The following is a 14139-nucleotide window of genomic DNA, read 5'->3' on the forward strand; positions in this document are numbered from 1 at the left end:
TAATTTACAATTGTCAATTTCTCATTTTGCATTAATAAAATACCACAATTAAAATAGCTATGATGGATAGGTAACTTAACAGGTTTGGAGGTGTTAGAGAAAGGTTTGCTGAGACATTTAAACTGACAGCCAAATGATATATAGGCACTAACTTGACAAAGATAGGGGTGCTAGAAGGAGAGTTCAAGTAGGTTTAGAAACAAAACAAAATTAAATGTCCCTTGTGGCTACCAGGAGCCATGGTGGTACAGCGGTTAAAAGCCCGGCTGCTAATCAAAAGGTTGGCAGTTTGAATGCTCCTTGGAAACCCTTTGGGGGCAGTTCTACTCTGTCCTACTGGGTTGTTATGAGTCAGAATTGACTCAGTGGCAACGAATTTTGAGGTGGCTACCAGGAGAGGGTCAGCCAGACCATGAAGCAACTAAAAAGCACGGCAACATTCACCCTGAGTGATTTCCCAATACCTCTTGTGGGCGGGAATGTGGCTCAATGGCCCATTAAAAGTAAGTATAATATAAAGTGAATATTTTCTTCTTGCTGAAGGATACTGAAGTCCAACTGAGGGGTGAAAACCATTCCTGGACTTTGATTAGACCATAAACTATAAACCAAAGAGGGCAAAAAGATTTCACCTTTCTTGCCAACTCTTTTGACAGAGGCCATCTTGAGTGTTGAGTAAAATGATTTTTAGGCTTGTTAAAGTGCAGCAGTCAAGCGTGGGAGGCAGTTATCCACATTTGCCATAGACATTGAGAGCACATGGGAAAAGGCAGCAGGTGAGACTCTTTCGCTATCCCTGAGCTAAGACCTCAACTTAGTAACAATTTTGGGGGAGTGAAAAAAAAAAAATCCTATCACTTATTGTTGAAAATACCTGTATATAAATATTAGCAGATTCAGAACTTTCTGACCACGCACAAAATAAGCAGAAGCGGCTAATGGAGTCAAAAGTCAAAATTTTCTTTTCTTACTAATAAGAAGTAAATCTATTAACCTATTTACTTCTTACTATTAAAAAGAAAAATCTTACTACGATTTTCAATGAGATTCTTAAAAATAACAAAAGAACAAGAGGGAACATTGTGAACCAAGAGGAAAAAAAAAAAAACAAACCTGGAACGTTTCCTAAACACAGTTGTATAAGAGGTAAGTCAGGTGGCAAGTGACATATTTAAGAAGTCTGTGCTTACATAAAAGCTCAGAAAACATGAGATGACTAGGGAAATTTCAAATGTCCCCAGTATAACATGGAAGAAGGGAAAAAGCTGTTCCTCAAACAGATATATACAGTCCTTTCAAAACGGGCAGTATTTCTCCATAGCACAGAATAGCTGTCAGTCATTTTGATCTTCATCTTTATGACTGTGACCCACATAGCCTAACACAACAAACATCCTTTTCCATACTAAACTTGACTCATATTTAATAATAGAAGCAAAATTATTTTTAATTGAGCAACTATCAACTGTTACACTAGCCTAAAAAGCAATACAGCTGTTCTCATCAGTTATCTCAATGGGACATTACAGTTTTAACATTCCTTACATGTGAAAAGTACTGAAAAACAAAACGAATAATCTTAATTGGAGAGGAATCCACACAAGAATTGTCTTCTATATAAACTGTATTCTTTCTAGCTAAGATTTTGGGCTGACTTTTGATTGGGAAAAAGCATTTTATAGCTAAGACCACAAAAAGGGTGTCGAAGCAGCATTTTTATTAAACAGTCATTTTTAATATTGGTGGGTTTATGGTAGATTGTCTTCCAGCTTGTACAGGCGTTTAGCAAATTTACCTCACACCCAGAAACCTAGATCCTCCAACCACACCGGGTACAAATCCTCCTTTGAATTACTTAGTTAAGAAAGATAATGTTTGTTCAATCGTAAATCGCTAATTGTCAAATCCACGCCAAACCGATACCAGGGAGTCAACTTTTTGCCTGTGAAAGGAGCAGGAGAAACAAAGTAATCACGTAGACTGGATTAAGCTGGTCAGCCAACTTGCTGAAATGCAGATTACCAGGTCCCACTCCCAGCCCTACTGAATCGTTTTGAGGGGCAGGATTTGGGGGTGCATTCTGAACATAAAAATTTCCAGAAATTCTGAATCATGGTCTCACAATCTACCAAACCACCTAATCTGGGAAAGCAAAATTAACTTCACTGTTTTTGACGTTTTGGCAGAAGCTCATTCGGGCTGAAGGGGAATTTCTAAAACACTGAGACGATCGTTTGAATCTACACAGTTCGGGGAGCGGAGAACAGCTAAAAAGCGAGCACACAGCGGGCGCCAGAGGCGTTCCCCGGAAACACGAACAAGAACTTTCTTCTTCGGGAAAAGAACTTCGGGATCAGGATCCGACGGAGACAGGACGGACTTACTCAACCTTAACTGTGCAAAGAACCATACTTCTGACCCCTCTGTAGCCTTTCCCCGGCCTACTCGGGAAGCCTCTAGCCCAGAGTCTCTCGCTGCAGGGCCAAAAAGAGAAGACCCGCGTGGCCGTCACAATCGCCGCGGCGCAGGGCCGCGCGTGCGTACCGAGGCGCCGAGCGCGCGACCAAGCCCGTTTCCTGACTTTTGGGGGGAAGTGGCGTTGGGTCACTTCCGGCCTCCCTCTAGCTGCCATCTTGCGTCCCCGCGTGTGTGCGCCTAGTCTCAGCTGGTCTGCCAGAGACCCCCTGGGCGCCAACCTTAGTCCCCCGCGCGGCCCCATTTCCGCTCCGACAAGGTACAAAAAGGCTCTGGACGCCGGCGTGGGAGGAGGACGGGAGCGGGGGCGGGAAGTTCCCGAAAGGAGCAAGACAGGGAGGGACAGGGCTCAGGAGAGGAAGGCGATGCGACGGACAGGCGCACCCACTCAGTCTGACTCTCGGGGGCGAGGTCGAGCCAGGGGCGGCTGCCCTGGGGTCGAGGCGACGCCGTCTCTTCCTCCTCCTCGCGGCGGAACCCGAGGACAGGAGCCTCAGGTACCACGAGGCTTGCTGAGAGTGGCTGGGCCGGGCGGGCCCTGGCTAGGCCAAGGCCGGGCCAGGGCCGGGGGTGGGGGATGCTGACTGGGCTCGGGTTAGAGCCCTTGTTCCCGGGCCGCAAAGAGCGGGGCGTTCCCGGGGACGGGTGGGGGAGGTGGTGGTTCTTTAAGCTCCTTCAAAACTGAAATTGGGAGCTTTGCGGGGTGGATTCGGGGATCCAGGCCTCGGCCTGTGTAGGACATTTACTCCCCTGCTGGTGTCTTGGGAAATAATGAGCGTGGAAGGCTAGAGTGAGCTAGACCTTTCCCGCTGAGGGCTTTCTGTTTTCCTAGATGAAAGAAACTATCATGAATCAGGAGAAACTCGCCAAACTGCAGGCACAAGTGCGCATTGGTGGAAAAGTAAGTTTTAGTGATTTTCTTTGGAAGATTTTTTTTTTTCTTTCACATTTCTGGTATGGTCGATTTGTCACTGTCTCCATCAAGGGTTATTTACAGAGCTAGCAAATGGGGGAGGGAGTGGTGAGATAGATACATAGTAGACCTGTAGGTTGTATATTTGAAAAATGTGTAACAGGCAAGTCAAAATTAAAAGAACGCTTGCTTACACTGAAAACATTGATATTATGTGACTGTATTTGTGTTTTCAGCGTTACAGTGCTTGAAGTAAGAAAGGGGCTTGCTAATTTGATTAGTAAGAAAACGTCATTTCAATTAGATTATCGTTGTGGACATCACACCACATTTGGCATTTATTTTGGCTTAAATTACATAAAGTCGATGCTTGATTTATGTTTATGTATGTAGAGAGAGGGTGAAACTTGGAAAAGTGGAAATCTGTGAAAGAAGGAAAAGTCAAACACCTTTCACCAAAACAAGTGATAGAAAAGTGGTCAGATTGCACCGTCCAAGGTGGAAAACTTCTGAGACCTGGAAAAACAAGGAAATCCTTGTGGAGTTTTGGCTCTCACAGGTTTTGCTCTATGTGTTTTAATTTTACTATGCTAACTCTGAATTTGTTGATAAGTTTCATCTCCTTGCAATTGAGAGTTTATAGTTTAAGGTTCCAGGTAATTGCTATACTTAATAGAAGTTTGTCAGTTGAGACCATTGCTTTCTGAGCTACATGCAGTCCAGGATAATTGTATATTTCCTAGGCTGTTTGAAGATAGGTACATCTTGGAGTTTAAAAGCAGTGGCTATAGATTTGAAAATGTTACCTGAGTAGATGTCTTTCAGTTTTTAACTTTGTGATTATGCTGAAACTGAGGGAATGGAAGTGATTGGTAGGGTTTTAAATAATCAGTATTGAATTAATTTGTTTTTCCTGGTAGATATTGATCATCTTTAAGGGGATTATTTTAATGAACTTGACAGGTTTCTAGCATGTTCTATGTAATTTAAGTCAGAAGTCCATCCTAAACAGAGGTCTACCTAGCTGCGTTGTACGTTGTGTTGGCACATTCCTAGTATTTAACAAGGTGTGGTAGCTTGTTGGAACAGAGCATGTCTTTACTTGGTAAAACTTGTAAAGCTTCATTGTACAGGTTTATTGCTTCTCAGTTTTTCTCACTTTAAGCATTTACTTTCAAGTAAAGGAGCCAAAAGTTGCACTTAGCCTCTCTTAAACTACTGGGTTTTGCCAGTAGTGAATTTATCCTGTTTTTTTGCTGAAGCTAGTAGTCTTCGAGATCCACACATCCCCATTAACAACAGTAGGGGTTTTTGTCCTTTTTAGCAGTTGCTGTAAGGTGGCCTTCAGGTGCCAGAAAAACCTAGCAAATTCTTTGTGGGTCAGGGTTTAAATGTTCTTATATTGTTGTCTTAAGCCACATTCCTTTTAATACAGATTTCAGAATCAGTAACCTGAATAATGTTCTTATGTGCAGTCTTTTTGTTACTCTTATTACTAGGCTTTAACGTTTGAGAGGCATCACTGGAGGGTAAAGGAAACGTTTTTGGAAGTTTTCTTAAGCATACTTAAAAGATGATGTAGGAGTCAACTCTGAATTAGTTATATAGGGAGTATTTCTGTAGTCCTGGGAATATGGAAATAGGATTTTCTGTACCTTTTGACAAATTTACTTCTTATGGGATGAGAAATTAGGTGAGCTAGTTTTGCTTTAGAGAAAACTTTGAAGTACTTTGGTGGTAAGTGGTATAAAGGACATTTCATTATCTAATCAGCATTGATGATAACAATTATTTCAGTAAAAATTTAATTCTACATATGCGAAGTGTATGAAAACTACAGGAGCAGTGCTGGGTTTTGTTTTTAGAATCTTATACTAAGTAGTTCCTTAGAGTCTTTTGGAAAGGACTCTCTGTAAACCAGATATTTACCTGACCACTTCAAGGTGATATAAGTTTTTTGGGGGTGTGGTAAGCAGGTTTTTTTTTTTTTTTTTGGTAGCTATTGATATTTTCTTCAGTTAAACTGTGATGTATTTAAGCCCTTACTTAAATGTAAAGCCCCCAGGGGGCTTTTAAGCCTAGTGGGGGGTGGATAGTCATTTTTTTTTTTTTTTTTAACCTCTTTTCACAGTGTGATAAATACAGTGCAAAAGAAGCATTTTCAAAAAATATATAATGATGGGGATAAGTTGATGTGGGGGGTATCTGAAGAGTTAAGGAATGCATCACAGAAGTGGTGAAGAGCAGAATTTTAAAGGAAAAGTGGAATTGGGGTGGGCATTGGGAAACAGTGGTGTGAAGCTGAAGACTCAGTAAGTGCTGGGTAGCCTTTCCATGAAGAGCGTCGTGTTTGGGACCATCTAAAGGGCTTAGCCTACATGAGGGGGGTCTATGAGAGCTGTTATGTGGTTTTAAGCAGGAAATGGGTAGTTATATTTGCCTAGTTTTGAAAGTTTATAGGATAAATTTGAAAAAAAAGGGAGATTGGAGACTTAGCATATAGGTAAAAGGGACCACAGGTTTTCCTGAAGCATCTGTTTATTCATTTATCATGTTATTGAGTACCTTCAGTGAGCCAGATACTGTTCTAGATACCGAGTTTATAGCAGTAAACACAACAAAAGCTCTCAAGGAGCTTAACATTCTAACAAGGGGGCACAGACATCAAAATATATTTTGTCTCTTATAGTAATAAGTGTTAGGAAGAAAGATGAACAATGATAGATAGTGAGTGTGGGAATTGCCATTTTACATCAGGGGGTTGGAAAAGGACAGTCTAATATGGTGACATATGAGCAGAGATCTGCGAGAGGGAGAGAGCCGTGCAGGTGGTAGGGAAGAGAGGAATGGCTTGTGCAAAGGCTCTAGGCTTATGACCTGCTTGGCCTGTTTAAGGAACAGCAAGGAGATTTATTTGGGTGGAGAAGAGTGTACAGTCAAGGGTGGCATGATAGGGACTGGGGGGATATGTGGGCTTTGTAGGCTAAGGTAAGAACTTCAGATTTTACTCCTGGGTGCTATAGAAGTCTATTCAGACTTGTTTGATTGTGTCATACACTTCCTTACCTGTGAATAGTAATTTGGATGTTTGTTTAATTTATGTTAAAGCAGAGAAGGTTAATACTGCTGTACATGGTGCTTCTAAATGAGGCTTTAAAAAATAGGACTTTCAAAAGATCATTAAGTTATATTGACAAAAGTAAAATTTTAGAAGATATTAAAGATTTGTAGTCAGCTCCTTTCCTGTTTCCCTTTTTGCTTTTGTCTTTGCCTTAACCTGCCTACTCACTGCATAAAAGTTGTGGTTATGAAAAAGCCCTGAAGGTCAGAAAAGAATTAGAAGTAGCATCCGTTTGAAAATGTATGTAGAGATATAAATGTGCTGTTGCCTCTCCCTTTAGGGAACTGCTCGCAGAAAGAAGAAGGTGGTTCATAGAACAGCTACAGCAGATGATAAAAAACTTCAGTTTTCCTTAAAGAAATTAGGGGTAAACAATATCTCTGGTATCGAAGAGGTAAGTGTCAAATTTTATTTCTTCATAAAACAGGATTTGGCTAAAAAAATTTTAATGCTCATTTCTTAAATGATTTTACTCTGCTTCTAGCAGGGAATTTCCGATTGCTCTAGACTTAAAGTTCCTAAACATTCCTACCCTGTTAACAAATATCAGGGAGATTGCTAAATCCGAAAGCTACTAGAGGGTACATTCCATTCCTGGTAAAATTTTGCCTGCTGTTTTTCGTCATTCTCTGATTTTATAAAGTGCTTGACAGTGAAATACTAGATTAGTTAGCAGGACTTCAGTTTTTTGTTTAATAAAACATGTTTGATTTTAAAGGGAATTTAATAGGTGTTGCTAATTCTTAAAAATATTTCTTTGTAGGTGAATATGTTTACAAACCAAGGAACAGTGATCCACTTTAACAACCCTAAAGTTCAGGCATCTCTGGCAGCGAACACGTTCACCATTACCGGCCATGCTGAGACAAAGCAACTGACAGAAATGCTACCCAGTATCTTGAACCAGCTCGGTGCAGACAGTCTGACTAGTTTAAGAAGGCTGGCTGAAGCTCTGCCCAAACAGTGTGAGTTTCCTCGTTGTGGCTTTGCTGGGGGTTACTCAGCACATTTCTGCGGTATCAGGGTGCAGAGTGGATATTGAATATCTTTAAATGTGTTCAATAATTTAGTATGCTGTGACCATTATTCTTGATTCAGTGGAATGCTTGTTTTCTTCTAGCTTTTCTGCTTTGGATCAGAGACTTTTAAAAGCAATTTTACCTTAATTAGTTGGAAATGATGAAAATGTCCTTTTTTTTTTTTTTTTGGCTTCACTTATTACTACTTTTAGCTTATAATTGATTGAAAACACATTAGTGTTGAGTCGCTGGGTGGCACAAATGGTTAGATGTTTGACTACTAACTGAAAGGTTGGTGGCTTAAACCCACCGAGAGGTGCCTCAGAAGACAGGCCTGGCAGTCTGTTTCTGAAAGGTCACACAGCCTTGAAAACACCATGCTGTAGTTCTGCTCTGCACACATGGGGTCACCATGATTTGGAATTGACTCCATGGCAACTAACAATAACAAAAAGATAATGGACATGTGAACATGTTTTAAAAAAATACATTAGCGTTAATTATCAAATCTCTTAAGTTGTGTCTATACAACTGGTATTATTGATAATGTTTAAGAAATGCCATGCCAGTATTCTGGTGTGTTTTTTTGTGTGTGTGATTAAACTATGGTAGGGATTTTATTCAGGGCAGAAGATAGTGCAGTCGGATAAATGTGCATCAGGATGTAGCAACTTTACGATGAGGCCTTCCGGTTAAAATTTTGAAGAATAGGAACTTGAAGGCATGTCAGAGGCTTATGATATGGCTTGTTATTTAGTCACCCATGTTTTTCTAGGCATTGACTCATTCTGCTTCAATTTATATTTTTATTGTCATATTGAGAAGCATAAGAGGTTCCAGAACGTCTTATTACAATAAGTAGGCTTTTGAAGTGTCCACTGAAATCCATATGGGGCTAGTACTATGAGTTCTCACGACTCTCCAGTATAGTTTAACTTTCTTGTATGGTAAAAGTGGATGCTTACCAGTCAAAGATGCTTTTAATTTTTTAATCATTTTATTTCAGGAAATGTGTACAAGCACATACTTTATGCAACGTGTTGTTCTACACGTCGGGTCTATAGTGGTGCACAAAGCCAACAGTATTTGAGAAAATGACCTCTTCATTTGCCTCCCAAAATAGATCTTACCATAATTTGGTGTGTAGGTTTGCTTGTGTCCTCGGGACTTCCTGCTGCTCTCATACCATCTCGGTTTAAAAGGATGGGTGTGGAATTTGGTTTGCTGGGTGTTACTGGTATTCTGTCCATTTGTAGACATCAGAATATTATCTCATTGATAGTAGAAGAGATGAAATCCCAAGGTTCCTATCGTTATCCTAAATGTAGTTGTGACAACATTTGGCTTTCATCTGTTCTTTTGGTTAATGTTTATTGAAGACTTGTACAAACGTGTAGCATTTACATTTCCCTTTCACAGCTGTGGACGGAAAAGCACCACTTGCTACTGGAGAGGATGATGATGATGAAGTTCCAGGTAGGAACCTTCAGTTGTGGTTAAACTATAGAGAATCTTAGCGTTGAAGAATAAAGAATCTGTATACTGTAGAAAAGATTATCCCTACTTGGGGGTGGGTAAAAGGAAAGACAGGGAACTCACTTAGGAGAAAAATCATATTGTGTTATGTAATTAGGAGTTACATTTGTAGACTTGAGATTCCAGGGAGGTGTAGCTATGTAACTTTAAGTATTGAGTAAATAAGTATATACATTGTGACTTAAATATAATACCTAAGATCCAAAATTTTATGAGAAGGCATGGAGAAATTAATTGTTCAAGTATCTTGGGATATAGCTATTCTAAAATACCCAACCCAGTAAAATACACAGTAGAATAACCTTTGACAATTGTGAGGCATTGTTCTCTCTCAGCTGTTACTGTATAATTTACTTTGTTGCAGAACAAATATTAACTGGGGAGTAGAATCACAGAGTTCATAAATATTCCCACTGTGCATGGACAGATATCTTTAGAAACCCAGAGAAGCTTCAGAATCATCCTTGTATTCTTTGGTTCTGCCCCCTAAGTTGGCCAGTGTTACATTGCTTAATTTTAATTCTTGGAGTGGGGATGGGACAGGGATGGGTATATACGTATTTATTAAGCACGGTGTTTACATGATTGGCATGTTACTGGCTTTGCTTTTCCTTGTTGCACATACATTTTTCAGTGTGCCAAATGGATAGTGGTCTCGTTGGAAATGAAAACAAATGTTTTAGCTAAATTTATATCCTGATTTAAGCTTGGGAGGATCTGTTAATTATTTGTAGATATGGCTTTTTTCTAAGTTTCTTTTTTCTTTTTCTAGATCTTGTGGAGAATTTCGATGAGGCTTCCAAGAATGAGGCAAACTGATTTGAGTCAACTTCTGAAGAAGATAAAACTTGAAGAAGTTACTTGGAGCTGCTATTTTATATTATGACTGCTTTTTAAAATTGTTTCGTTTATGGATCTGATAAAATCTAGATCTCTAATATTTTTAAGCCCAAGCCTTTTGGACATTGCAGCTCTTTTCAGTTTTTGCTTATACATAATTCATTCTTTGCAGCCAATTAAGCTGAACAAGCCTGGGAATAAAATTTGAAACAAAGATTAATTAATAAAGTTCTTTGCCTAGTATACAGTCTTTTTTTATTATTTCATTGACTCTGATTTGTACAAGGAAAGCAAGATCATTTATGGAAAGCTAATTTTGACATGTAATACGACTAATAGCCTCAGATGGAATTTGACTAAAGATTTAAAATTATAGTATAACAAAGGTGGTATAATATTCTCATGTTTGATTTTTTTTTTTTTCCCCTTCCTGTCTAGCAGTCCTCAGAGCTTCCATGGTTTACGTGGTAGGTGTAATTAGAAAATGAGGATAGAAATACTTCTTACTGGGTGTGCAAGTGTTTTTCTCTTATTTTTGTCTCTATTGTAAACAGATACTAAGTACCTTATGTGTGTTTTTTCAGTTTTACGTCATTCTCAGTTTTCGAAGTGGTGGTGGTAGGTGCTCTCAAGTTGGTTCCAACTTAAAGCAACCCTGTGTACAACAGAATGAAACACTTGTCTGGGCCTTTGTCATCCTCACAGTTGTTGGCTGTGTTTGAGCCCATTGTTGCAGCCATTGTGTCAGTCAATCTCATTGAGGGTCTTTCTCTTTTTTGCTGACCCTAAACCAAGCATGGTGTTCTAGTCCAGGGACTGGTCCCTTCTAATAATATGTCCAAGGGTACGTGAGATGGAGTTTTGCCATCTGTATTTCTAAGGAGCATTCTGGTTGTTCTTCCAAGACAGGTTTGTTCATTCTTCTGGCAGCCCATGGTATATTTAATATTCTTCGCCAACACCATAATTCAAAGGTAACAATTCTTTGTTCTTCCTTATTCATATTGTCCAGCTTTTGCATGCAAATGAGGCGGTCAAAAACACCATGGTTTAGGTCAGGTGCACTTTAGTCCTCAAAGTGTCATCTTTGCTTTTTAACACTTTAAAGAGGTCTTTTGCAGTGGGTTTATCCAATGCAATACAGCATTTGATTTCTTGATTGCTGCTTTCATGGGTGTTGATCGTGGATCCAAGTAAAACGAAATCTTTGACCACTTCAGTATTTTGTCTCTATCATGATGTTGTTGATTGGTCCAGTTGTAAGGATTTTCGTTTTCATGTTGAGGTATAATCCACACCGAATGCTGTAGTCCTTGATCTTCATAAGTGGGTGCAAGTCCTCTCTGCTTTCAGCAAGCAAGATTGTGTCGTCTGAATATCGCAGTCCTGGTGCCATGTTCTTTATATAGCCCAGCTTCTCTGATTATTTGCTCAGAAAGCATATTAAGTATGGCAAGAGGATACAATGCCAAGGCACACGGCTTCTGTTTTTTATACCGTTCAGTATCCCCTTGTTCTGTTCAAATGACTATCTCTTGGTCTATGTACAGGTTCCTTGTGAGCACAGTTAATTGTTACAGGATTACCATTCTTTGTAATGTTATCCATAATTTTATGATTCACACAGCCTTTGCATAGTCAATAAAAACAAACATCTTTATAGTATTCCGTTTTCAGCCAAGGTCGATCTGACATCAGCAATGATATCCCTCATTCCATGTCCTCTTCTGAATTTGGCTTGAATTTCTGAGGTCCCCTGTCAATGTATTGCTGCGACCATTTTTTAATTCTCTACAGCAAAATTGTAATATTAATGATACTGCTTGAAAACTTACCATATTCCGTTGGATCACCATTCTTTGGAATGGGCATGAATATGGACCTCTTCCTGACAGTTGTCCTGGTAGCTGTCTTCCAAATTTTTTAGCATAGACAAGTGAGAGCTTTCAGTGTTGCATCTATTTGTTGAAACATCCCAATTGGTATTCATCAATTCCTGGAGTCCTGTGTTTTGCCAGTGCTTTCAGTGCAGCTTGGATTTCTTCAGTACCATCAGTGCTTGATCATATGCTACTTCCTGAAATGACTGTCCACCAGTTCTTTTTGGTATAAACCAAACCCACTGCCATAGAGTCCATTCTGACTCATAGCAAGCCTATAGGACAGAGTAGAACTGCCCCACAGAGTTTCCAAGGAGCGCCTGGCAGATTCAGATCGCCAGCCTCTTGGTTAGCAGTCAGCACTTACCCACTACGCCAGCAGGGTTTCCCTTTTTGGTGTAGCGACTCTATCCCTTCCATCTTATGATGCATCCTGCATCGTTCAGTATTTCGTCCATGGAATCCAATATTGCAACTCGAGGCTTGAGTTTTTTCATCAGTTCTCTCAGTTTGAGAAATGCTGAGCGTGTTCTGTTTTGGTTTTCTAACTCCAGGGTTTTGCACATTTTAATATAGTTGTCTTCTTGAGCTGCCCTTTGAAATCTTCAGCTCTTTTACATGATCATTGCTTCCTTTCACTTTCCTTCCTTTTTTTTTCACTTCTCACTCTACAGTCAAGAGCAAGTTTCAGAGTCTCTTCTGATGTTCCGTTTTAGTGTTTTCTTTCCTGCCTTTTTAATACCATTTGCTTACCTCATGTATGATGTCCTTGATGTCATCCCACAACACACGTGGTCTTCAGTCATTAGTGTTCAATGTGTCAAATCTATTCTTGAGGTGGTTTCTAAGTTCAGTTGGGATATACTCAAGGTTATACTTCAGCTCTTGTGGACTTGTTTTAATTTTCTTAAGCTTCAACTTGGATATGAGCAATTGATGGTCTGTTCCGAAGTTGGCCTCTGACCTTGTTCTTAATGATGATACTGAGCTTCTCCACTGTCTCCACAGATGTAGTCGATTTGATTACTGTGTATTCCATTTGGCAAGGTCACCATTTATGTTGTTGAAAAAAGCTGTTTACAATGAATAAGTAGTTGGTCTTGCAGAATTCTACCATATGATCTCCAGTGTTGTTTGCCCCATATTTTACAACTACTGATCCTTCTTTGTTTCTAACTTCCACATTTCAATCACCAGTAATTTATCAATGCATCTTGATCGCATGTTTGATCAATTTCAGACAGCGGAAGTTGGTAAAAATCATCAATTTCTTCATCTTTGGCATTAGTGGTTGGTGCATAAATTTTAATATTAGTCATATTAACTGGTCTTATAGGTGTATGTATAGTATCCTATCACTGACAGCATTGTACTTGAGGATAAACCTTGAAATGTTCTTTTTGATGAAGAATGTAAAGCCATTACACTTCAATTTGTCATTCCTGGCATAGTAGACCATATGATAGTCCTATTCAAAATGGCCAATACCAGTCCGTTTCAGCTCACTAATGCCCAGGATATCTATCTTCAAGCATTCCATTTCATTTTTGACAACTTCCAATTTTCCTAGATTCATACTTCATACATTCCACATTCCAATTATTAATGGGTGTTCACAGCTGTTTCTTCTCATTTCGAGTCATGCCACATCAGCAAATGAAGGTCCCGAAAGCTTTACTCCATCCACGTCTTGAGGTTGACTCTACTTTGAGAAGGCAGCTTTTCCTCAGTCATGTTTTAAGTGCCTTCCAAACTGAGGGGCTCATCTTCTGGCACTATATTAGACAATGTTATGCTGCTATTCATAAGGTTTTCACTGGCCAATTTTTTCAGAAGTAGATTGCCAGGTCATTCTGTCCACCATAGGTGACATGGCTTCCAGAATCACAGCAACACACAAGCCACCACGGTATAACAAACTGACAGATGAGTGGTGTGGAACTGTTCAATCCTGTTGCCATTGAGTTGATTCTGACTCATAGTGACCCTATCGAACAGGGTAGAGCTGCTCCATAGAGTTTCAATGGCTGTAATTTGCTTCTGGAGAAGCTAACTACCACATCTTTCTCCCATGGAGCAACTGGTGGGTTTGAACCACTGACCTTTAGGTTAGCAGCTGAGCCCTTAACCACTGTGCGACCAGGGCTCCAGGGACTATCAGTAGCCCCATTTTGTAGATGCAACCCAAGGTGTAGGATTTCAAAAAAGTAGAAATAGTTAATCTCCAATTCCTTTCTAGATAAGATATTCTATAAGGTGACCAAAAGAAAAAAGAAAAAAAAAGTGTAGTAGAAATTCCTCCTGAGTCACTTGTCTTTTCATTAAGTGAAAAGATGTAAGGCTATCTTTTTTCCT

General features: G+C 39.7%; 1 protein-coding gene across 2 annotated transcripts; it reads left to right on the plus strand.

The window, feature by feature from the left end:
* The first annotated feature begins 2607 nt into the window (after positions 1-2607).
* On the plus strand, positions 2608-10147 carry BTF3 (basic transcription factor 3). Of its 2 annotated transcripts, none has more exons than XM_049865600.1 (6): positions 2608-2734; positions 3308-3376; positions 6790-6903; positions 7273-7474; positions 8948-9004; positions 9837-10147. In XM_049865600.1, exons 2-6 carry the CDS (start codon positions 3308-3310, stop codon positions 9881-9883), a joined length of 489 nt encoding a protein of 162 aa, XP_049721557.1. In that variant the 5' UTR covers positions 2608-2734; the 3' UTR covers positions 9884-10147. The 2 variants fall into 2 exon arrangements, with proteins under 2 accessions (XP_049721557.1, XP_049721548.1); XM_049865591.1 differs by lacking the exon at positions 2608-2734 and adding an exon at positions 2747-2972.
* The last annotated feature ends 3992 nt before the right edge of the window (positions 10148-14139 follow it).

This window comes from Elephas maximus, chromosome 2 (assembly GCF_024166365.1).
Source record: "Elephas maximus indicus isolate mEleMax1 chromosome 2, mEleMax1 primary haplotype, whole genome shotgun sequence".
In the NCBI taxonomy this organism is placed as follows: domain Eukaryota; kingdom Metazoa; phylum Chordata; class Mammalia; order Proboscidea; family Elephantidae; genus Elephas; species Elephas maximus.